The sequence below is a fragment of the Episyrphus balteatus genome, chromosome 4 (assembly GCF_945859705.1).
Source record: "Episyrphus balteatus chromosome 4, idEpiBalt1.1, whole genome shotgun sequence".
NCBI classification, from domain to species: domain Eukaryota; kingdom Metazoa; phylum Arthropoda; class Insecta; order Diptera; family Syrphidae; genus Episyrphus; species Episyrphus balteatus.
The window spans coordinates 66814859-66841305 of record NC_079137.1 but is presented as its reverse complement, the minus strand read 5'-3'; the positions used below and the strand labels follow the sequence as shown (position 1 = coordinate 66841305).

Here is a 26447-nt window from a genome sequence, read left to right as displayed (position 1 = left end):
ACCCAATATTTTCAACGACGTAATAGTTTGTTCGTTTCTTGTTTTTTTTTTGTGTGTTTCCAATGTAGTTGTAGTTTTTCTTTATTTTATTCTATACATTTTTATAGAGAAAGAAAAAAAACTATTAAAGGACATTTTCAAAAACCCACACACACTCTCTGACAAGCTTAAAAAATATCGATTCAAAAACTATTTGTTCTTGGATTTTTATACTTAAAAGCGAGGGTGGATGTTTGTGCAACAGTGAAAGCATTTGCTTTCTACACTTTGTGTTACGTTATAAAAAGGATACGCATGCGTTTTACAAGGATATATTTTGTCAATATCCTAGGAGAATAAAGTAAAAAGCTTTATTGCACACTTATACATTCAAACCAAACACAAAAAAAGGACGAAAAAAAGGACATTTATGAACGTTCTTACGTCATCAACCCTAAATTGATTTTTTTGCCACAGCAAAATCGACTGTATGTTTAGGCCAAGCAGCCATCCAGTCGAAGCTAACCACTACAGTTTGGAATAACAGCTCAAACACATTCCACGGGCTTAAATTCGAAGTCACAAAAAATATTTTGAAACAAAAATATTAGCAATCCTTTTGGGAGGATACTAAAAATTATATTTGTCAAAATAAAAAACTGTTTTGCAATATTTTTTTATATTTCAACAAAACTAAAAAAAAACATGTACGCACAATCTTTTCCGTGGCCAAAAATTCTGTGATTTTCTACTGTTTGCCCCGTTTTTTTGTATTGTTTCCCAAAGAAAGAAAAAAATAAGGACCAAGGCCCTAAAGTGTCACAGTTTTGGCTAAGTGTTTTATTTTTTTAAGTTTGTGAATGTTTCAAATTCCCTTCCACAAAAAAGCAAAAAAAAAAGTGTAATCGGGGCTTTATAACAGTTTCAGAGCAGTAATTTTGTCTAAAAAATTACCGTAATTCGTGTTCGATATTTATTTTCAATTCTCTTTTTAACGTCATTGTTCGTCGGGAAAACAAACTTATTAAACAATAAATAGAAATTCGTAGAACAGGGTTGCCAGAGGTGGGTGGTTGAAAGAGGGTGGGCAGCTTGATGGTGGTTGATGTATTTTTAGGTCACATCACTTATATGAGGAAAGCGCAACACACCAATACTATCAAAGCATTCATCAAATATACATATTTAAAGTGCAGTGTGAGCTCTATTTTGTTGTTATTCCTCGTGCAAAATAAATAGGACTGGAAAGTAGAGTACTCGAAAAGCAAACAACAGCAAGGAACGAAAAAAAAAAAAAAACTTTCATATAAATTTACAAAATGGAAGCTACTCCGAAGGTCCATCGTCACCATCATAGACGTGAGAGACGTTCAAGTTCCCGCAGAAACGAACATCGTACGAATCAAGAAAACGCTTCTGCGGAACGTCGAAGAAGTGAACCTGCAGCTAGAACAACAGTAACAACAACAACGACAGAAGTGACACCCACAATAGTACCTCCAGTGATAATAACAACAAATGCAATTACGAACGAACCAACGACCAGCAGCGCCACCACCACCAGCAGCACAGGAAGAGTGGTATCAGCTCTGGCGGCGGCAGCTGCAGCATTTGTTGAGACGTCAGCCCAAGTGTCAAATAGTAGTACTACGTCAGTGGTAGCAAATGATGAACCAACGTCATCATCATCGCCAGCAATTATTAACAATCCTGAGGTACTAGTTAACGGTCATGTTGTGAACGATGAAAACGACGACGGCGAAGAAGATGAAGAAAAACAAACTGACAAACAGACAAATAATCCCGAAACCTCCTCAATTCGGGACACCGCTAGAAGTTCCATAGATTCAATAAGTCTACGCAGCGCTATAATGCAACATTCCCGTCGTGCTTCGCCACATGCGGGCTTAATACAAACCCAGCCGCAGCCTCATTCGCATCTGCATCGTGGAATTCTAGGCTTTATGGATCGAGAACTGAAAGTTGGCGCCCAGAAGAAAACGCAATCACTATCAGATCCACAAGCCAGTCCGGCACAGCGTTCGACACGAAGTCGGAGTAGTTTGGAAAAAAGTCCGCGTCGAAAACGTAGTAAATCGGAGTCGCGAAGGCGGAGGGAACGCAAATTAATTGCGGCGGGTGAAATGGAAGTGCGGCAAGCTAATGAGACTTTAATGCGGTATTTGAAGCAGTGTTCGGAAATGAATGACGCTTCGTTGTCTGGCGAGTTAGAAATCGATCATAATTATGATGAACGAAGGGTGCATAGGAAGACGAAATCACAAAGGGATAAGCGGGGTCAACTAATAAGTAAGACATATGGTCAGTAGTTATATGTGTATTTTAAATGTGTAGGAGTTCTCTTTTTAACTTTTTCCTTCATTATCATTTTTAACGAGAGTTTGTTTCTGTTAAATTTTATTTAATGTCTCATAAAAAAAAAACAAACATGAAGTGGAAACTTAAAGCTTCGCCCACACTTTTGCGAAATTTGTAAATTTTATACAAAATCAATTCTTTTGTTAAGACATTTTTTTGACAGACATTTTACAAACTTTTAACTCGCTCAATCCAGCAGTAACACAGAGAGATAATCAAAACAAAGTTTTACAAAAGTCCTAAGGCAATAAAATTCTTCTTCGAAGAATTAAATGGCGAAATAACTTTTTTACGTTTGTTTGGAGTTTTTTTTTTTGTTGAAAAAATGTGTATAGAAGAATGTTTATTTTTTTGTCCTTAATATTTTTCAACCCCTATTTTGGAATTTTTTTTGCGGAGGTTGGTAGGTTTTAAGATTTATCTTTAACACATCAATATTTATAAATTTTTAAGGATATTTTTTTAGTTAAGGCAGACAAGTAGTAATGACGTAAATAAATATAGTTTAGTAATGCATTTTTAAATGATTTAAATCAATATAGTGCTCGTACATTGGTACTTGTATATTTAGTTCAAGGATATAATGCATTGGTTAAGCATTGCATTGTTTTAGTTTTGTTAATTAATTAATTTGTATTATATAACCAAGAAAAAGGTGAAATGCAGTTTTTTACTAAAACTTTGAAAATGTCAAATTTAGCTGAAATTTTAAAAACCGTGGAGGTGGAAAAGCTTTCTTTTTTTCTATTTCATGAACTTTAATATTTGATAGTCATTTTCAAATTTCCGTTTTATTGAATACAATATCAATAAACTATCATATCAGGAACACTTTCAAAATTCAGAAACTGAAATGTATGCAATTCTTTTTTGAACATTTTTACCTAGGCAAAAAATTAGTAGAGAAGTCTATTTTAAAATAATTGTTATTTTTAATTAAATAAAAATAGAAATCGAAGAATTTATGTGACTTTGTGAACGCATTCACAAACTGTTCACACTAAACTGATTTAAATTTGCTTTGTATTTTTGTATTGGCTCTGTGTATTGTTGAAAAGTGTAATTTCCAGAAAGTTATTTGTACAATAGCTTTGGATGACGTTAGAGAATGCACAAAAAGTAAATCCCGAAAATACTTTGGCCTGTGTATTTGTTTCTTTATGGAGTAACATCCTTATCTGTTCAATCAATTTTTTCCTTAAATTAGTTGGTTAAAAAAGTTGAAATTATTTTATTTTAAAATAAAAACAGCACGTTTGTTCAATATTTACAAAAAAAAAAAGGATTCGGCCACATCTATGTAGTTTGTACTATTTTAGTGCCACTAATTTGTTTGTTTGTGAATAATTAATGTGTTATGAAAAGGATTCTTTTAACAAAAATATTTGAACGTGAAAAAAAATCACAAGAAAGCAAACTAGTATTAGCATATAAATACCGAACTTCTGGTTTCCTAAAATTCATTCAAGTGTTGTATAGTGTTTTTAAAACCTTTCAAGTAAAATTTTGAAAAAAAAGAGCTATGAACATCCTTTAAAACGCATAAAAATTCAATTGGGTTGATAAATTGTCCAGCCATAGAAATTTAATGTTTAAGAATTAAAAACAAAAAACAAAAATATTACTCATACACCATAGTGACCAATTTTTCCTAAAGAGATGTTGGTGATAATTGTTACTTTTTTTTTAAGATAGTGGGTGGTCATATACGAAAATGTGATGAAGTGATTGAGGACACATTTGTCAATAATTTTCAGAAATAAAAAAAGAAAAGAAAAAAAAAAATAATTTGTAGATACCTTAAGTATGAAGTATGAGGATTTCGATGGCCACTTTTTCACCTACTCCAATTTAGGTACATCGCCAGAAAGCTGATGCAATTTTTTCCAAAACTTAATTTTTAGTCATTTTAATTGAATCGTTTATTTTCAAATGGAAATAAGTCCATTTTATAATGGTTTTTTTTTTTGACTATGATAATTGAAAATACTTTGACTTTTGTGGATTAAAGATTGCCGCTACTGCCGTATTTTTTTTAAAGTTAAATTAAGATTTTTGTGAATAAAAAAATTTTACTTACTTTAAAAATTTGGAAAATGATATGAGAGCGAGGGACAGTTTCCGATAGTTTAAGCAGCAGATGCAATTTTCTCACAAATTAACTTCAAACATAAAAAATATTTGAACTGAACGGCATTACCTAAATTAATAAGGCATACATTTTTTAATAGACAATACCCTATCCCTATATATAAAGTTAAAATTAATTTGAATGATTAATTAATGAAAACCTCAAACTCAGAATTAAGAAAAACAAAAAACAAAAATAATTCAAAAAATATTATAATGGGCAGGTTCAGAAACGTTAGAGACTAAATATTTAGGTAATTTCTCGGTCTCTGATTGGTCAGCTGTCAAAAAAATCCTTCAAATTTAGGTAATTTTATTGGAAAGCTGACTGGAAAGTTAGGCAAGAAAATTTTCCCTAAAAATTTAGGAAAGTTTTTTTTGCCAACATGACAGCAGATTGTTTTTAATTAAAGAATTATTTTAGCAAAATTAAATTTATTTGTGTGTGAAAAACAACTAAAAAGTGCATTATCGGTTATAATTCATTTTATTTATTCATTATAGTTAAGGGAAGTTTGGTGTCTTGCCCATGCGACCGGTAAAATTCTTAAATAAATTTCGAAATTTGACAATAGCATTACATCCAAACTAATTTAGTCAATTTACTCAAATTTCCGTTCAGAAAATGAAGTTGCCTAAATATCTAGTCCCTAATATTTTCTGAACGTGCCCAATTTCTTTTTTTCAAAATTTTTAGTAATACATAAAATAGTTGACACAAGACCAGTTTCCAAATGAAATTTAAAAAAAAATGATTACATCCCCAATTTTCTTTAAAAACCTTCCGTCATTTCGATTTTAGTTGTTTTTTGCTATTTAAGATACAAAAACTGACAGAAAATCGAAATTTTGGATACTAAACAAAAAATTTTGTTTAGTTAAACACCCAATTAGATGGGATTTTACAACATTCCTTTTTGATGTAGGTATCTGAATGAAATAGTTAAAAGAATTATATTGACTTTAGTGTAATGAATTCTGTTTACTGAATTTATTTATATTTCGTGAAAAGTTTAACCAAATTTTGTCCATTGCAGACCACTTTTAACTACAATTATTGCAAGTACGTGTGACTCAGTCGTGTATTTTATTTTAAATCAAATCAAATCAAAAATCAAAATCAGAAATTGGTGTTATCCTCAAAAAAACAATTAGTTAGGTTAGGAAATAATATTCATATTATCATTTTCTATTTCCAATATCTTTGAAAATCAAATTAATTTTGAAAAGAAATAAATAAATATATTTTAGACAGTATACAATTTTGTTTTAAACAGAACTTGATACTAACATACACTGATTGTTTGAGATGCATGGTTTCACGTATAGCAGGGTATTTATAATTACTTAAATCTTTTGACTGTTTACAAAACTACAACCAGTGCGGAGATTAAAATTTCATTCAGCTCCTCCATACTTATTGACTCTTTAAAGTCATCGTGTTATAGCCTTTTTAAAGCCTTCTAAGAACTTGGATAATAAAAAAATTACAACCTCAACCCGTTCTGTTTTTCTAATTTTTGTTTAGGGTTAAAAGTTAAAAGGTTGTTTAACAAAGGTTCCTTATTCAAATGTCTTAAATAATTTAAAATATACGCATCTCACTTCATTAAGCTAGATTCATTTTTAATTTGCCGCCTTCGTTCTTTGAAAAAAGGTAAATTATTCAAAATTACGGTATGACCTTTGATAAACTTTTTTTTTTATTGCTTATATCTAGTTAATAATGCCTTAAGCTAACAATATTAAACAAAGAATGAAAAGAAAAAATCAACAAACAAAAAAAAAAGTTTCTACTTCATCTCCATAAAAATACATCCTCTCTCATATCCCTTTTAACAAAATCATGACGTCAATCTAAAACGTTTTTCATCTACACGGCCTAAGCTTAATATTGTACATGTTTAATTAAGACTTTTTAGATAACGTCTTGGCTATCATTTTTAATGTTCCACCTTATCATTATATCCTATCTATATAGCCTACATGATGTCCAAGACAAAAAAAAAAAAAATCCAAAGAAAATCACTTAATCCCTTTACAACCTTTTATCTTTTTCTTTTTTGAATGTTTCATTAGGAAAACTCTACACGGCTGGTGGACTATCATCTATCCTTAAAGAGCTCTCCGATGACATTGTGCCAGCTGATGGAGAAGAGATTTACAATCCATTTACCCCAGTTGTATCGCCAACGGAGGAACAATCAACACGAATTGACAAAATGTTCATCCAGACTGCGTCCGGATATCGACCCGTTGATCATTGTTACTACAAACATCCAATTGGATCGGATCCAGAGAGTAATAGGTAAGTCCTGTCCTGACTGACATGTTACATGGTATCTCTACCGTTGTTGTTTAATATTTTTACATGCAATGGGGATTTAACCCAAAATTGTTTGTTCCCAAATTATATTCTCAAATGGAAGCGGAGAGAAAACCAAACTGCCTGTGAGATGGTGTTGTGTGGTTTTGTTGGGGCTTGTGTTGAGCATAAATTAGCGACGAGGGTACAATAAAAGAAAAATTTATATATATTTGCGGTTTTAAGGATACGTTTTGTGTTGGTTGATTCCCAAAAAAAAAGTCTACTGTGGTTTTGTTTTGTTTTGATGAATATTTTTAGAATTTCGTGACATTTATCCTATTTTTGTGTTTTCCTTAGAAGAAAAAAACATAAAACATATATATCCATCAGTGAAGAAACTCAAGGGAACTTTAAAACTTTTCTCATGAGTAAGTTTTTGTATGGAAATATAAAACAGATAAGCTTTATGAAACAGTGTTACCAGATTCGAACTATCTGTGAAACAGCTGTTTTCATTGGTGACTGAACATACCTACCCTAATTTAAGCAAAGAAGTTAAAAGAACTTAATACTTTGAAAATCTAGAAAATTAGCTTGTATAAGGCTTTACAGATAGTTTTTACATTTCCTGTAAGACTTTATAGAAGCAAAAATGTTAGTTGGGACTTTGAAACTTGCAAAAAAAAATTAAAAAAAAAAAAAACGAATTAAGGCCCCATTTATTCACACTACATTAAATTTAAAGTCGCCATTAAAAAAGTTAAATTTTAAAATTTGTATGCTATTTGATAGCTTTATAATTTTTAACGTAGCCTTTAAATTTAATGAAGTGTGAATGAATTAAGCAAAATAAAACTGGCTTTTAAACGAACTAGGTTAGGTTAGTTATGAAAGGAAGTTGAGAGGGATTTTTAGGCCTTATCAGAATTCAAATAGGTACCTAAATAAACCCAAATCCCAGAATCCGAAACTAAATTTCAACCCTTAGAATGGTAACCCTATTGCCTTCAGTGATGGTTATGTCTTTTTTAACAATGAAGGCATGAGGTGAAATAATGGGCTGCTGTTGAATTTTTTAATACTACACATGACAGGACTTTATTTATTTTTGTTTTTCTTTTTTTTTTTGTATTTGAGATTTGGTTGTGTTATTTTTTTTTTTTTGGGCACTTTAAATATACGATGACTTTTCTAAAAAAATATTACGAGCATAAATCTTTGATAACTTTTTTTATTAAATGTCCTTTCTTTTGTCATCTAACATACTTTAGATGTCAATCGATAGAATGTATAAAAAAAAAAAAATCTCACAGAGTTGACACGTGTTAATTTGATTTGGTTAAATTATGGAATATACCTATAAGATGAGAATTTCATTAGTATTCATAGACTTTTTGTTAGTATAACAATCTTTCTAGAGATAATTCTGTTTCAAAATAATATTTATGAAACAGAATATCAATTTGTTATTTTTTTATCCAAATTGCTTTTTTTAGAGAATGTATAGGGAATGACAGTTTTTCAGAATTTTTTGTGAACAATCGATGATGATCGAAAAAGCTATATGTAGTTCGAAGTTGATTTAGGACTTAGTTAACATTTAATTTTTAATACTTACTTATTCTAAAATTTTTAAGTCTTTAAAAATAAAATGCACGACTGGGTCGCACGTACTTGCTCTTGTAGTTCACAGTATCTTTATCTTAAATATCTATTGGAAAGTTAAGATTTTGTTTAGTGTCGAGAAAAAAAAAAATCAAAAAAAAAAAAAAATCGAAAGGAGATGGCACATTTTTCTATGGAGCCTGGGCCCAGTGTGTTCACTAACGAAATTGGTATCAAATGAAAGGTGACGGTAAGCACATTACGTGGGTAAAATATTTTCAAATTCGTTAGTGGGGTTTTGGAGATATTTGAGTTTGAAGTTTCGGATTTCACAATCAAGATTTCAGCTAATTTTTCGAACAATTAATCGTAGAATGCCTAATAATGGGTGTACAGAAATAATATTGGTATCAAATGAAAGATTTTTCTTTTGTCTATAAATCTGTATCAAAAGTTTTTTTCTTTATTAAAAAAAAATAATACATATTAGGTATTTACTTCTCAAAAGGTGATTTTTTTAAGCGAGGCATTTGGCACATCAAAATATTCAGTGGTGACATGCACTTTTTTTTGCAATTTTTCGATAGCTTAATGTGTTACCTTTAATTCTATATATAAAATAGTTCTTTAAAACATACAAAAACCTTATAATAAGCAAAATACACAAAAACGCGCTGAAATATGCCTATTAAACAATAAGAATAGAAACTATAGTTCAGTCAATGGGGAAAAATCTGAAAAAAGCTATGACGTCAGCTAAGTTTGAATGCAGTATTGAAGAGGTTTTTATCCCAAGTACAAATCTCAGATTGCGTATTGTTTGGTCTTGTGGGGCGACCGCCATTTTGAAAAACGCATATGTCTCAATATCTCGAGAACGACTGGTCGGACAGAAAACTAGAAAGGACTTTTTAGATTGGAAATTAGTTAATCTTTCTTTTTCTAGTACATAATTTTTCTCTAAGAGTTATAATTTCAGAGTTACACTACCGAAAATTGTGTGTTTTTTGATATTTTAAATATTTTAAACAACCCTTAGAGTTAAGTGCGGAATTACTGAGAATGAGATACTTTGCGGTTCTGTTAATCTGAAAGTATAACTCCTAGAGAAAAATGATGTACTAGAAAAAGAAAGATTAACTAATTTCCAATCTAAAAAGACCTTTCTACGCATTCTACGATTAATTGTTCGAAAAAAAGCTGAAATCTTGATTTTGAAATCCGAAACTTCAAACTCAAATATCTCCAAAATCCCACTAACGAATTTGAAAATATTTTACCCACGTAATGTGCTTACCGTCACCTTTCATTTGATACCCATTTCGTTAGTGGGCCCAAAAATGTGCCATCTCCTTTAAAAATTAAATTCAAATTTTTTTTTTTTCAAAAATGGTTTAAAAAATTTTTTTTTTTTTATTTTATACTTCAAAATGATGTCGGTAAATTTTTAATAAAATTGACTTATGCTATGATGAAATTTATGAACTTAAAAAATATGTCAATTTTTGAAAAACGGCAACGCCATATTTCCGTTCTCCGCATTTTTTGAGAAAAACTAAAAACGCAGTTTTGTTAGAATCAATAAGTCAATTACGTATACCTACCAAATTTGATCAAAATAGTTAAAGCCGTTTTCGAGAAAAATGCAATACCTCGAAAACGTTATATGGGAGATATGCGTTAAAAAAGAGATATTAAAAAAATAAAAAAAAAACTGGTCTAGGGAATAGCGTAAAAAGCATCTGTACCAAGTTTCAAGCAAATCCATCCATCCGTTTAGGCCCTAGCTCGATGTTCAGATGGACGCACAGACGCACACACGCACAGACCGACGGACGGCATGACGAAAACCACTTTTTTGATATTCTCCATCATCGTAATGTTGGTTTTGATTAAAACCTCAATTTTTGTTTTCTACACGAAACCAATACTCTTGCCCTATAGAGCAAGTAAAAAAAAAACTTTAAATAAAATTTAAGAATTTGAAAATGGAAAGACCTACCATACCTACTGATATTACGGCAGTATCTTTTTCCATTTCCATGACTTTTGGGAAAAAAAATTTAAAGAAAAAACAATTTTCATGAAAATTTACACTTTTTGTTAGATTAAAAACAATTCAAAAATAATTAAAACATGATAATAACGGGAATAAATTACATGAGGAAATCATAATCAATAACCAACTGAGAAAATGGATGTGGACACTTTCGTCATTGCATTTAACTGTATATTAAAGTAACTTTTTTCTTATTGTTTTAAACAGGAAGTCCTTTGTGCCCCGGTGGTTCTCCGTGTCCCGTTCTCCCTTGCCTGTGAACTATAGAATCTATTTAATTCCTAGAATATCCGCTTGCATTTGGTAACCAAGCCTTAAAAATGGACAAAACTTTTAACTACATTTTTGTGTGTAAAGAATGATCACTGTGGCGTATACGAAACACTTTTTTACTATTGATAAACTCTTAGCTCTGAGCTAAAACTTTAACTCGCCTCAAAAAAGTGCTTCGAAATGTCCTTCTTTTTATTTCTGAAGATAAATAAGAACAGACATACTTTTTAAAAGAGGTTAAAAACACTTTAATATTTTTAAGAAAATCGACAAAAATAAAATCAAAATTTTGATTCATCATATGATTATCAGTTTTCAAACATCGCTCCATAGTGTCACTGTCACCCCTTGCTTAGTATTTAAAATCTATGACTTCTTGTTTCTATATAGTTTCATATATGTCAAATAAAAAGGTTACATTGGGTAGAACTGATACAAATTTTTAGCTAATATTTAAATTTTATTTTCGACATCGCACTTTATAAAAAAAAAATACAACTGTACCTTCTCCGTGCCTATTCAGTTTACGTTTACGTTTTCTTTAGGTTTAGTTTTTAAAAATTTGGTTTTCGTTTACTTTTTTTTCCATAGGGCATCATTTTAGCCAAAATTGCATAGTATATAACCAGAACACAAACAAGACACTTCTAACAATATCTCATTTGTCAAATGAGAACAACTAGTTTAGAAGTCATGAGAAAACATACATCTCAACATTATCAGACAACCCCGTTAAATACATAGTTTTCATGTTTTTTGGTATCATTTGCGTGGTCATTTTTCTACAAAAAATTAAAAAATTTGGTAAACTGAAGGTTGTTAGTATGGAGAATACGATTAAGTTACCAATTTAAATTCAAAATGGCACTCAGAACAAACATTTATAAAGATTTTTATTACAATAGTTAGCAGAAAATTGGTCTTCATATTCGTGTTCAAATAACAACAAGAGGATTTCTGCATGTTTTTTTTTGCCAAGATGACTTCCATCTTAAATGAAGTGGAAATCCACTTAATTTAAGATGAAAACCTTCCTATTGTTTTGATAATAACAAGATCCTTGTAAACATGAAGAACTGAAGTAATTTTTGCAAGTTTTAATCAAAACCAACATAACGATGAGAGAGGTTAAAAAAAGTCGTTTTCGTCTTGCCGTCCGTTCGTGCGTCTATTTGTCTGTGCGTCCATCGGCACATCGAGCTAGGGCCAAATCGGATGGATGAATTTGCTTAAAATTTGGTACAGATGATTAAAGGGTAATTAAACCTTTTTATCTCACTACAATTCTCTTGAAAACTGCTCAAAATATTGCAAAAATTGACATATTCTTATTTTATATCGTATACATCAAGGGGGAATCAATTTTTTTTTTTTCAAAATTTATAGACACATATTTCTTATAGTTTAAAAGAATAAAATTTATTCAAATTTTCAAAAAAAAAAAAAATAAAAGTAATTATAATTTTTTTGCTGTAGGTACCTAATTTTTTTTTTTTTTGTTTCTGTACGAAATACCTACAAGTTTCTACATACGATATAAGACCCTATCGTAAAACTCCACCACAGTTTTTTTCCTCAGGAATTTATTGAGGGATCGGGAATCTCCTTCCGATTTTGTTTCTAGGGAACAAAAAAGCCTAGAAAATTTATTGCCGATACCAATAAACATAAAGCAATTCGAAGGGGAGGCTTTTGAGCAGTGGCGTACGTTAAGTCGCCGTGGCCCCGGGTCAAGACTAAATTTTGGGGCCCCTTTGATATTTGGGTGCCCCTTAGATACAAAAACAAGTACGCATACACCACACATTTTTTTTGTATGGCTTATTTATTTTTAGGTTTAATTTAATGTTTTAATGTGCACTTTGATATACTTACTTAAAATTAATTTTGGGGCCCCCAAAATTAAATATTTAGAGGCCCCTAAAATAAAAATTTTTGATGCTTAGAATAAATTTTGTTTAGCTTACAATTGATAGTTCTGGGGGCCTCTGTTCTGAAGTAAAATGTACACCTTTGATTTTCCATCATCAAACATAGTTTATTTCTTTTGGGGCCCCTGAAAAATTATTTTTGGGGCCTCAAAATTAAGTAATATAATTTTTTTGAAGCCAAGAATTAATAAGTGTTGGGGCCTCTGTTCTGAAGTAATATTCGGAATGCCATCAATAACGTAATGTTTTGTTTTGGGCCCTGATGTATTTATGTTGAATTGATATTCAATTTTCCATTTGATTTTTTTGAACCACTGAAGTAATAGCTTATGAGGATCCTCAAATAATATTTGTCATGCCATCAGAAAATTTGATGAATATTTTTGGGCTCCTTAGTAATAGATTTTGTGGCCCCCAAATTAATATTTGATTGCCTCTCAACTAACGGGGTTCCTGAAAAATTATTTTTTGGGACCCATCATATAATATTTTTGGAGCCCCGAAGTCGTATTTTGTGGGGCTCCTAAAGTAATACTTAGTAATCTATCAACAAATGTAATTTAATTCAAAAAACAATTTTTTTTTGACGTAAAGGCTTTTGAGGCCCCTGGCCTGAAGTTGTTTGCTTTTTTGGGGACCCTAATGTATTGACTTGAAGTAATATTTGGTATGCCATTAACAAAACTTTTTTTTGCTTTTTTGTATTATTTGTGGTTGCAAAGATTTTTCAAGTAATATTTTTTGGGGCCCTAAGATAAAATTATAATTTTTCTTCTAAAAAGCAGTTTTTTTTTTGGGGCCCCTGGGGTAACCTTTTTTTTAAATCAATATATATATTGATTTTTTAAATCAATATATATATTGATTTAAAAACAATGACATAATCAATGACATAATTTGTCTCCCTTGTATCCGAAGTGATTCAAATACATTTTAATTTACTTCGTAAATCAATTTATGCTAACAGTTTCCTTCTCTGCATTGTCTCTAGTGTGGGCCTTGGGGTCGGTCGGGGGCCCCGGGGCTCCGCCCCGCTTGCCCCAAGGGAGTGTACGCCCCTGCTTTTGAGTTGTTATTCTCAGGGAAATTTTTTTTCAGGTAAAAAAAATAAACAAAAGAATTTTTTTGGCTTAGAAATGATAGTGAAAACTTAGGAAAACCTTAAGTTACTGAAAAATGGCTTCTAAGATGTTGATTTAATAAATTCATGTAGGTAAGTCGAAAAAGAAAAATAAAAAAAATTCATTTAATTTCTTACAGTACCTATATACAGAATGGTCAAGAATACTTTACTTTTTCACTTACACAGAATATCTAATTATTCTTCAATTATAAAAAGTAATAAATTTAAAACTGCACCAAATCTCAAACCACACATCTATAAAATTTATTATCTTTCTCAAGATTACATTTTTAAACAGAAATCCAAAAACAGGGAGCCCTTTAAATTCATCAATCTGCCTACGGTATTGCTCCAAATTAATTAATTTAAAAGACTTTCCTCTTTTTGAATGCCAATAAACAAAATTATATTGTACCTGTGGCTCTTTAGTATTCCTCTCTAGTATTGTTAAAATGATCAATAAATAATGCCTGTGGTGCGTGTAGGTGTAGGTGTGTATGTGTATGTAGGTTTAGTGTGTAATGCGTATCCTTGCATCCTACAAATTTTATGTCCTAGATAGCTTTATTTCATCAAAGTGTGTTCCAAAAATCAGCTCACGTCTTCTCTATGTTTTTTAAGAGAAAGAGAACATAAAAAGAGAAATGAAAAATGAAAAAAAAAAGTTATAAGAACCTCTGTAAGCTTTGGCATTTTTGTGATGAAAATGTCAATCTCTAGCCCCTACACTATCTTCATTCTAACATCGCATACAAAATCATCATTATCAAAACATTCTTACGTACGAATAAGAGAACTCGTGTGTAGGACGACGATGTAGGTTTACTTTGTATAGCCTTACCAAAGGTACTATTAAAGCCAACTTCATTTTTTGAAGAGTTTTCCCAAATAACAAAAAAACAAAAAACAGGCAAAATATTCGTTCAGGACAACATCCTATTTGTATAGCCTTCAGTCGGTCTGTCGGTTGGTTTGGTTTGTTAGGAAACCCACGCATATTGAACCCCTAGAAGTCTCATTCAGAAGGTAATACACAAACTCTGTGTTTGCCTTATTCGTCCTTTTATATTCTCCACAACAACCGAATGTGGGTGTGAAGTAATTTCCTTTTGTATAATCAACAGCCACCCAACTTCCTCACCACAAAAACCTGACTTTTCCACAAACAGAGTCCCATTTTCTAATTTTAGAAATCTCATTCGATACGTTTTTGAGTCTGAGTGAGAGTCTCAGAGCCTGTCACATCAGAGATTAATCGATGAAGCAAATGTCTTCTTTTATTTTTTGTGTTGTTGTTTTAAACATTCATCCTTTTTTATTTTTTTTTTTAGATATGTACATGTATTTATATAAGGATCTTCTTCTTTTCTTTCCAGACCTGATATCTCCACAAGTTCCCGTTTAGCCTGTTCACTCCAACGAATCTGGATAATGGTTTCCAACATCTGTCACGGGCTATTGGGTGGCTTGGCATTGGCACACCTATTATTCGTGACGACAAGTAGACCATTGGATTGGCCGGATGGCGCGATACATCATTATTCGTCCTTTGCCTCGGCTTACGCAAACACATTCTATTTCTTGGCTATAATCTGTATGGTGTCTGTATTTGACCGGTGAGTTATTAAGTCTTGTATATATCTTCTATATTTTAGTTTTGTGTAAGGGGTTATTCATAAACATAAACGTGTTAGGATACGGAGCGACGGACGACGTACGTTATATCATAAAAATAAATATAGCAAAAAATTGCATGCTTCATTAAGGATTTGCTAAAAGTATTATTATTATTGGTCTCGGTTTTAGTCTATGACGTACTTGGTAGCTATTTTTATCACATAAAGGATTTATTTATGTTTTATTATGAAGTCAAAGTGGGTGAGTTTTTTTTTTGTTGCTTTTTTTTTGAAGAGTTGGCAAATATACATATTTTCACGGAAAATATACAGACATTTTTATTTATGTATAAATGTTCAGAGAATATAAACAAAAAAAATCGATGTTTGAAATGACAGAACTTAATACTGTGAGGCATACAGGGCGTATGTGGAATAATTTTTTTTGTTGAATTTCATTTCTATATTTATTATGGTTTAACGTTGATACACAAATTTTAAAATTCTCAAATAAATTTAACTGACGTAGATAGAGGTTTTGGGTAATTTTCTAGAAGTAAAATTGAGCCAAAATAAAGCAATACATTTTTTGTATTTTTTTACCGACTTCCAAAAAGGAGGAGGTGTTCAATTCGTCTGTATTTTTTTTTTTTTTTTTTATGTTTGTTACTTCATAACTTTGGACTGAGTGAACCAATTATTTTTGTATATTGGAAAGCTGGTGCCTGCAGTGTGGTCCCATTTCAATTTCGTTCAGTTTTGGGCTATACAAACTATGAGAAAAAAAACCATAAAACCCAGTTTTGATCCATGGAAGTCGGTTTTTTTTTTTTTTTTTTTGATAAAAATGATTATTCTTTTTTCCTAAAAAACTGGTATAAGAATTTTTATTTAAGCGCATCTTCTCGAATTCGGTATCTGTCAGAATTTACAATTTTGTATAAATAAAATGTTGATCAAAAAGGATTTTCAACTTTATGAGATTAATTATTCAATAAAATACTTGTATTTTCAGCACAAAATTATTGAAGAAATTATTTTATTCAACTTTAAAAAGAATTGTATGCTATTGTTTTAATTTTTTTGTAATTATAATGGACCTAAATTAAAAATTTTGAAACATAGGTACAAAACTTTAACAGCATTAACAACCATGCTAAAATTTTGCAGTAAAGCTACTGCATTGCTGAACTAAGCAAAATGTGTTAGGGTTCGCTTAACATATCGGCGCAGGAGTCAGGATTGTGTTATTTTTTTTATTCAGATCAAGTTTAAGACTAAATAATACGCACACATTGTTATTTCAAAGTTTTTCTATGAACATGATACAATTATTTCCCCAGTAAAATTAAACATTTCTTGGGGTAACCGCGATTTTAAAATATTTTTATCTTCACGCATAGCTATGTGTAAAATGGGTTGTGTAAGTGGCCTCGAGACAAAAAAAAATTTGTACTTCGGAGGGGTTCTATTTAGATCCGTTTTGGTTGGAAGGAAAGCTAATATTAAAAAACAACAGCACTGTCTTCACTCTACATTAACATATGATACCTTTTTAAAAGCTATTTTCAAACGTAAATTTCGAAAAATATATTTTTTAAATTAATTAATTTGCCGGCACATAAGGCCGCAACGCTGTCACATTTTGATCATAACAAAAATAATTTAATAATATTGCTTACACTTTTTTTATCCTTTTAATATAAGATTAACCAAATAAACAATTCATGTTCTTGAAAATTCTTAAGGGCTAATATTTTATTAAATTGTGTAGCAACCTTTTCAACATATTTTTAAGTTAAACGATTTATTTATAAGATTTTCCTGATTTAAAAATAAATAAAATGCACGACTGGGGTCGCACGTACTTGCTCTTGCAGTTTAAAACACTTTTATGTTAGTTTACTTGTAGATTTTAAGAGCTGCCTTTTGTTGATTTTGGGGAAGAGCCGACATTTAGGGAAAATTTTGTTAAATGAAAAAAAGAATGTTTTTTTATTTGACTTTTTTGAAAAAAATAAAAAACAGTTTTATTGCAATTGCTTTGAATATAACGTTTGTAAAGTTTAATCAAAATCGTTAGAGCCATTTTCGAGTTATTTGGTATAATTTGAAAAATTTGTATGGGAGGTACACTTTTTTGACTTTTTTGAGAAAAACTAAAAATGCAGTTTTTTTGCAATTGCTTTGAATATTACGTCTGCAAAGTTTAATCAAAATCGTTAGAGCCGTTTTCGAGTTATTTGGTTTGAATTGAAAAATTTGTATGGGAGGTACACTTTCTAACAAGATATAAAAAACCAAAAAAAACTAACTTTCAGAATTCCATAAAAATCATCTGTACCAAATTTGAAGAAAATCCATCCACCCGTTTAGGCTGTGGAAATGTGTACAGATGGACGCACAACCGCACAGACGCACAGACGTACAGACGCACGGACGGAATTGCGAAACCCACTTTTTCTCCATAATCGTAATGTTGGTTTTGATTATAACCTCAAATTTTTTTTCGACACGAAACCAATACTTGCCCTATAGAGCAAGTAAAAATGTTGACCAAATTTTGTATTAAATTGTATTTGTTGTTTTTTTTTTTTTTACTTTCTATGATTTAATTCCAATTCAATGCATTTTTACATCGAATACTTCCCGTAAATAAGGAATAAGATACAGAATAAAATTGGTTACAATGATACAATGAAATTCAATTTCTTGACTTCTTGACAATTAATATTATGGTTTTAATGAAAACCTTGAAACGCTTTTCTGTGAAAAATACGATGAAAACACTTTTCACAAATTATATTAAATATACAGAACCAAAATACCCTTCCTGTAGAGCAGGCATATCGAACTCAATGGTTACAAGGGGCCAAAACAGCGAGATAAAAATTTGTGTGGGCCGCAGAACATGTTAAGCTACAATTTTTATATGTAAAAGAATTTTGTAAAAAAAAAACAGAAAAAATGAGGAAACTATTTTTTTTTTTCATTTAAAATTTTTTTCTCAGACCAAAGTTAGTTATTCAGGATTTTATAGGTAACTCATTCCTCTTAATGACTGAAATAACTGCTCGCATCGACAGGTACCTACTGTGAAATTTGCATTTGAATGCACATTTGCATTTGAATATGTTGCATTTGTTTACATATTCGTTATTATTATGAATTTTACTCGCAGTTTTGAGTTTAACTCAATACCTAAATGTTTTGCTACATCTAGGTAGGAATCATGAATTATAAACTCTGCAACCATTTTAGATAGCAAGACATGCTGGTTTAAAGACTTTTATCATTAAAAACTAAAAAAATTCCAAAGCCCCAAAATCGTAGGTTAACTCAGAATATTCGCTTCCTAGTTCACTTTAAGAAATCACATAACTTACCCTGATCTAAGCCACGAGATCTTATAAAATTTACTATTTTGTTTGGTTTTGTCCCATATTTATTTGTTGATTAGGAAAAAAAGGAGGTGCATGTGTGTCAACAGCTGTGAACATAAAATCAAAATTATAATCTAAAACTCAAAATTAATAAAAATGTGGAAAGGCCGCATGGGGCCCGCGGGCCGCAAGTTTGACATGCCTGCTGTAGAGAGAGATAAAACCAATATTTTTATTTTGATTGATTAATTAGAGGCTGCCTGGTCGAATTATACACGAAACCAAACTAAAAAAAATTTGCCTGTCTATTACCTACTCTGTTTAAATATAAATAGCTAATCTAAATGTTAGATTCTATACAAAATCCCTCCAAAATATTAACCCAGGAAAATTTTGGTAAAAATTTTATGTCAGCTTATATTTAGCTTGATCTTCTCTTTTGCTAACTGTGATTAATCCACAGGTTTGAATTTGGATAACTGACTTGGTATTTCTTTGAGTAATGTTACTTAAAGTTCGATGACTTCATTGTTCTTATTGAGCCAGAATTGCAAAAAAAAATTAAAACATGCCACTGAAGTCCGATACACATGATTTTGTGTGAACATTTGATATCCATTCAAAATAAGTAGCAAGCTTTAATGCAAAAATAATCAGTGCAATTAAATTTGCAATTTCGAAGAGGTCACATCTCAAATTAGAAAAAAATACATATACACTCCTGCTCAAATTTAACGCACATCCTATTTATTTTAAAGTAAAGTCCTGCTATTACTTTATGCCACAGCATCATGGTTATTTTCTCAAATGAGACAATAGTGATCTTAAATTAAAGGTATGGAATAATATGTTTGTCGGGAAGATTTGGGGAGAGATTTGCTGAAGTCTGTCTGTTAACCCGCGAGCCTTTTAAAGAAGAGTCATAAAATTTCATGGAGTTAAATCTGCTTTACAACACCTACGGAGTTAGCGAGCCTTTCTAGACCTAAGTTAAGTACAGAAAAATACTTGACTGATGCCCTCGAACAGCATCTGGTTCCAATCACCCCTAGATTTGGTCCACAGTTTAGTCTGATGCACGATAATGCATGCTAGAGTAGTTTGAGAATATCTTCAAGATTTTAATATTCCAGCTTCGGATTAACCACACAGAAATCTGGATTTGAATTCAATAGAACATGTGTAGGAAATATTGAAAAGATGCATTCGCGACCGAAATCCACCTCCAAGCAGTCTTGATTAACTGAAAACTTCAGTGAAAGAAGTGTTAAAACAAAACCTTCAAAAGTTAATTAGTGGAATGGACAAACGACTCCAGGTTGTCATATGCGCTAGAGGAGACTATACCAAGTATTGCATACAATTATGGGAAAGAACCGTCACCCGCTTCCATTTTTTTAAAATTTTTCTTCTTAAAAATAAAAATTATTTTATAATCAGTTTTCAGACCTTGAATTGTTAAATTTGGTTTATCTTTTTTTTTGGTTATTAATACTGTTGCAGTTTAGCATTTTTTCGACTTGCTAAACAATAACAAAACACAAAAAAATGCACCAAAGAATTTTAAAGCCTTTTAAAATAAGATGCAGGGTTATAACTTCAGACGAAAAATGTGTGCGTTAATTTTGAGCAGGAGTTTACATACGTAAACTAATATGAAAAGTTGAAAATGTCTGTTATTTTCCATTGCTCCAAAACATATTCCAAAAAATTCTTTTGAAAGGAGAATGGGCAAATTTGTATGGAACGTGGACGTAACGCGGCCATAAATGAATTTGTTATTTTATGATGTTATTAAGTCTTGCATATGTTTTGTAGAAATTTCATCCTTGTGACGTACTTCAGAAACGGATAAAATGCATTTTTGCATTTAACAATTTATGCAGATTGTCTGTATGTTGTAACTTTACTAGGTATTTTAAGTGCATATGATACTCTGTCATTTTCCCTGATTCTGAAGACCTTAATCTTGAATATCCAACCACTAGAACTCAAACTATTAGCTTTTTTAAATAACAATTTCAAGCCTATTTTGAGAGTTTTGTTGTTCAATTTTTTGTTAGTTCGAATCGTTTGAAAAACTGTCGAACAAAAGTAGTTGGCTTAAAAATCTTGTATTATGAGTTCTATTGGTCGGATTTTCAAGATCAATGTCTTCAGGTTCAAGGAAAATGACATAGCTTCATATCATATATTTAAAATATAAATATAATTTCATTTTTCTTTCACACAAAAAACGATGCGTTAACAATACTAATATTGCAATATTTTGCATTCTTAAAGCAATACAGCGAAACTTCCAATGTAAAAGTTTTTCCTAAGCTATAGCTCTTTCATTTGATACCAATTTCATTAATGGCCGCTCAACGTCCAAAATTCCCATTCTCCTTTGGCACTTTTTCAGAAAATAATAAGTTTTTAATTTTCAAACTGAGGATATGTGACTGACCTTCTCGATTATTCGATAATTTGAGAATTAAATTTTGGCTCATGTTTTATGGATAATAATTGAATGGTGAAAGTTCAAAAAAGTGTAAACGTATTTAATATGCATCTCTGTTTTTTTTTTTTTATTATTATATTTGCCAAAATTTATTGAAATAAAATTCTTTCTATATTTGCCTATTTGTTATTTTGTTGTTGCCAAAATTTAGAGCAGTAAAAAAAATAACATCTTAAACTATAAACATTTAGATTTACGAAATATTCAGAAGAACTCCGTGTGTAGTTAAAATTTTGGGTTTTACACGATTATTTGATCTTGTATACAAAGTTCTCATTAAAAAAATTTACCATTTTTTACATCTTACGAAAAAGAACAAAAATGGGTTACCAAGATTGAATTGAGAAACAAAATTGATCTATTAAGAAATTTCTTCTTCATTTGACCGTTGTATTTAATATACTTTCCATTAAGGCTAGATCACACCGGAGGGTATATGCGGTAGCGGTACGGGTACTTGTATGAAAAAAATTCCAAACTGACACATCAACGTTCAGATGTGGAATTTTTTTCATACAATTATCGTTACCGCTAACGCATACCCTCCGGTGTGGCCAAGCCTTTATTCAGTTTAATCATATTATATTCTACTTATAAGATATTTTTCATAAACGATACATTTTATATAAAATTAAATTTATTTTTTTTATTTGCAGCATGGACCTTTGCCATTTAGATTTTTCAAATGCATCTGAAGTAATATCATTTCGATGGATAATCATAGCAATGATTTATATAGCGACAATAATCCTCTCATTATGTGCGGAATCTATGAACGAAAAAATCTATGTGACCAAAAATTCAAATATGACATTGTTAAGAGAAGAAATGGTAAAAATAAAAATTATTTCTAATTTTATTGTTAAATTAATAAATATTTTTTATTTTATTTTTAAAGGAAAGTAACAATCAAGCAATAAGTGTATGGAGTAGTCTATCAATGGCTCGAAGTATTGGTGGAATTTTTGGTTGGATAATGATTGGTCTTTCACCATCTGAAGATCTACTCTATGGCCATTTATTGGACATGGAAAAATATCAATTGACAAATAATTAAAAATAGAAAAAATAAAAATGAAATGTTAAAACAAAACAAAAATATATATAAATATAGCATAAATATAATAATAAATAAAATTATCTAGAATTAAATGTATTTATCAATAACAAAAAAATAAATTAATATGAAACCAGCATGTAAACAACAACCGAACAAGTGATATATTTACCCACATATTTATTATTGTAAAAAAATAGAAAAAAAAAATCATATAATTATATAACATATTATCATATAATAAACTATTATTCATGTTTATTACGTTTTATTCATTTGCCTTTATATACTTTAAATAAATAAAAAAAAATGTAATAATATGTAAATACGACATTACTACCTACATACATTAAAAAACAAAAAAATAAACAAAAAATATTTAGCAAATTAATTTTTAAAAAACTAAAAGTGTATTATTGTCCGAATATAGCAGAATTGAAATAAAAAATAGTTTGTTTTTATTTTTTGAACAAAAAAAAAAAAAAGAAAACAAAAAATATGTATAAAGATGAATGTGAGTAAAAAATAAAAACAAATAATATATTATAAGCAACGCAATTTTAATATTATTTAATTTTTAATTTTAACGAATTGTTTATACTTTAAATTATGCATATGTAAATTAATTTTTTTTCTTTCAAATAATAAATAAAATAAATAACTTGTTTTCTTTAAATTGTTATAAAAAAATCTTTACTTATTGGCTGCTAATAAATAAAAACAAAAAAAAGAACAAAAAAAAAAACTATATATAAATATATTTAACGCAAAATTTAAATATTAACAAAAAAAAGAAAAGTAAAAAAAGCAATGAATGTCTATTAAAGAAAACAAAATTCAATGAGGAAACATTAATTGAAGAGAGTAGGTACTAATAGAGACAGAAGTAGATTGATATAAAAACGAAAAAAATTAATAAAAAAAAATATATATATAATATATGAGACTTGATAAAGTGATCGCAATAAAATTGAATGAGAAATATATTATATTGATTATTATATAAAAATGATTGACTTTCTTTTTTACTCTTGATTTTTACTCTTGAAAATGAGTTTTTTTAAAATTCGGTTTTCGGAATCTGTTTTAGATTTAAATTTGTCCCACTCTACATAGGTGAGAATTTTGTGAGTGATATATGTATGTACTTAAATTTAAGAACTTTAAAATTAATAAGGTCCAATAGTGATGTCATAATGTGGATGTGGTTTAATTTTTAAGTTTTTAAGATAGCTTCTAATGAGAATGTTAATGCGTCTTAATTTTTGCAAATAGTTATGTCATCATTACGCTTTGCCATCTTTGTTGTAGACGAAAAGACAATTGGTGTATTAAAATTGTATTGTTTAATTTTTATATATAAAAAATGTTACGTATACACCACAGTGACCCGTAGATCTATACAAAATTAATATTACTGCAGTTTTTCCAAGAATGTGTCCATTTCAAATGCGATTTCTGATTGAGAATATTTTTGCATATAATATCCCCAAGTTAAGATAACGAGTTAAGTGAAAAAAATCAATACTGTGCAATAAAAAATATAATGGACGACTGTGTTGCACGAACTTGTTCTTAGAGTTCAAGTTTTTTGAATTTTTTAAAACTTTTTGTGTAGGTACTTACAAATTTGGTAAATGTGTATGGAAAAGAAAAAAAACAACATTTTTAATGATGCTGTTTGATTTCTTTAATTAAGATGCATTTTTAGACAAAACAAATTTTAAAAGACTAATTTTTTAAATGTAGGTACTTGTATAATTTTTTTAAATTGAGTTATTGGTTTTGGTATTGCATTTTGAGGCAGTTATTTATCTACACCTAAAATCAAAATTTTAAAAAAATTAATGTCCTGTTTTCGATTTTTTTTTAATCCAAAAATTTAGTTTTTCAAAATTTTGATTTTTTATATTAAACCGCTATAAATGGTTAAAAATAATCGTCGAAATTGGCCTAATCGTTTGGGAAAAATTCAGAATTAAAATAAAAACTTTTATGGCAGCTACCGTTAATAAACTTTTTTCATCAAAAGATAGACATTGTTTAAAACTAATATCATTAGAGCCGTTTCTGAGAAAATTCTACCTACTTTTTAAAATTAGAAAATGGCAGATGACGTATTGTACCTTTAAGATGGCTCGTATTTCCGAAAGGAGATTACGTTTTACCTGGTACCTTTAATAGCTCTTCTTTTGAAGCCAATATTTTAGTTTATATGTATCCAAATTGTCTATCTAGCTACAACATCATTTGCATATTTGCAGCTAAACAAGCTAATATTGCTTCTTATATAAGAAAAAAAAATCCGCCGAATCAACATTTTATGTCTTCAACAAACTCGAACCCATGAACCCAAACAAACTTTATAACAAACACACAGCGGATAAGGTCAGTTCTCATGGTTCTACCTCATATCGTTGCAAATGTTTATAAACAAAAAGATTTTCCAACGAAAAAATGAAGACAAAAATACAAAAAAAATGCAATGGTCATCAGAGTCATTTGAGATTTTGAACCTACCCGCAGTCAGTGATTCACCCGACTTTGTCAAGAATGAATATTTTAATAGTTTCTCTCGCGCTGTTTTCTGTAATTGGTAATGTTCATTCATGGAATTTGGCCCCTTTAGGGTTAAACGACACCTATCGCCTATTACACGTTTCGACCTACTATATTCGAGCTTTCTTGTGCGTGGAATTCGAATCGAAATCCCAACCAACGTTAATAGAATCTTTTTGGCCAGAGAATTTCTTTGCCCTAGCACCAAAAGCCTTTCCCAATAACCTTGCCCATGCAAGAGGAGAAAGATCTAAAAATTGCAAATTAATCCAACAAGCTATTCTTACACAGATCGATAGTTGGAATCGATTGTGGTTATTGGATAAGGGAACTAGAGCATGTAGACCAAAGTTAATTGTGTATGATCTTCTTCGAGATAATCATGAGGTAATTTACATTCAAAATTTTTCAAAAAATTTTCAAAAAATATTTCAAATTGATTTTCTAGATATTTCGCACTGAAATAGATCATTTCCGGGGACATGAAGTCATAACTATGAAACTTGGTCCAACACCCACATGTTGCCAAGTGGAAGAGAAAGCCTTCTTTGTCATTAAGAATAAACCCTATTTGCTAACATTCGATTTGCTAAGACATACCTGGGAGAAAGTTTCAATCTCCAGCCGGCTATATGAGAACATTCAGCAAATCTTTCCAGTTCATCCGAAAGATATTGCATTTGGCTATGGCAATCAATTGCTTATAGCTGAACAATGTGGGAAATTCTTTTTGGTCGATTCTAGATTTAACGGAACAAAAGTTGACGCAGAATATATGGGTAATCTCATTGGTTCACCACGGGGGATGATTGTCGATGCTGTAGGCACTATGTACTATTTAGTGCCAAAATTTGGAGCTGTTATAAGGTGTTTACCAAAGAAAGGTCTAACAGCGGAGGGCAACGAAATTATATCACTAACTTCGTTGCCCATTAATCAGATATTTTTTGGCGTTCAAGGATCTGTATGGCTCGCTAGTGAAACACCAATATTTGCATATGATCATTGTCATCGGTTATTAGAAAGTGTCGGAGTTGCTGGTGTTTAGTTGAAGAAAGTAAAAAGAGTGTTAATAAATCTTATTATAAAATGAAAAAATGTTTTGTGTGCAGACCACTGTAATTTTTAATTCAAAATCCAAGGTACTCAGAGAAAATTAAGGCACTTAAAATCAAGATCATGATCGTCTTAAATTTCTCTTGTTAAAATAATAAGATTTCTTATAAAAATAAATAGAATCTTTTTAAACTCTGTTAAAATCAATCTCACCTACAATCCAATTAAATAAGATTTTTTTTCTTAATAAAATTAAGATGTACTTGTCTGCTTGAAATGAAAATGATTAAAATGATAAAAAGATTAAACAAAAATAAAATTTTTTTAAGGTGCAAGAAAATAGGAATGTTTGTCAACCTTTTTTAAGACGGCAAACATGGCAAACAAAAACATGCAGACATCATCTTAATTAAATTAAGATTCCATTTGTTTTTGTACCCTTGTGGAACCGTTCTGTTTTTTAGTTTCTTATTTTCTGTCTAATGA

The 26447-nt window shown here is 30.2% G+C and overlaps 2 protein-coding genes across 3 annotated transcripts; both read left to right on the top strand.

Annotated features, from left to right (window-relative positions):
* The first annotated feature begins 493 nt into the window (after positions 1-493).
* On the top strand, positions 494-23187 carry LOC129918802 (transmembrane protein 237). Of its 2 annotated transcripts, none has more exons than XM_055999528.1 (5): positions 494-2289; positions 6568-6796; positions 15164-15403; positions 21946-22120; positions 22188-23187. In XM_055999528.1, the coding sequence occupies exons 1-5, from the start codon at positions 1299-1301 to the stop codon at positions 22344-22346; spliced, it is 1794 nt and encodes a 597-aa protein (XP_055855503.1). In that variant the 5' UTR covers positions 494-1298; the 3' UTR covers positions 22347-23187. The 2 variants fall into 2 exon arrangements, with proteins under 2 accessions (XP_055855503.1, XP_055855502.1); XM_055999527.1 differs by having other exon boundaries at positions 494-2301.
* A 1652-nt stretch (positions 23188-24839) lies between these two features.
* Positions 24840-26201, top strand: LOC129919126 (uncharacterized). The gene is made up of 2 exons (XM_055999973.1): positions 24840-25292; positions 25354-26201. The coding sequence occupies exons 1-2, from the start codon at positions 24900-24902 to the stop codon at positions 25951-25953; spliced, it is 993 nt and encodes a 330-aa protein (XP_055855948.1). The 5' UTR covers positions 24840-24899; the 3' UTR covers positions 25954-26201.
* The last annotated feature ends 246 nt before the right edge of the window (positions 26202-26447 follow it).

Excerpts from the sequence above, each read along its gene's own strand:
- LOC129918802 (XM_055999527.1), top strand. The coding sequence starts at position 1,299 with ATGGAAGCTACTCCGAAGGTCCATCGTCACCATCATAGACGTGAGAGA. Across the intron at positions 2,302-6,567 it reads ACTAATAAGTAAGACATATG|GAAAACTCTACACGGCTGGT; the intron begins GTCAGTAGTTAT and ends ATGTTTCATTAG. Across the intron at positions 15,404-21,945 it reads ATGGTGTCTGTATTTGACCG|CATGGACCTTTGCCATTTAG; the intron begins GTGAGTTATTAA and ends TTTTATTTGCAG.
- LOC129919126 (XM_055999973.1), top strand. The coding sequence starts at position 24,900 with ATGAATATTTTAATAGTTTCTCTCGCGCTGTTTTCTGTAATTGGTAAT. Across the intron at positions 25,293-25,353 it reads TTCTTCGAGATAATCATGAG|ATATTTCGCACTGAAATAGA; the intron begins GTAATTTACATT and ends TTGATTTTCTAG.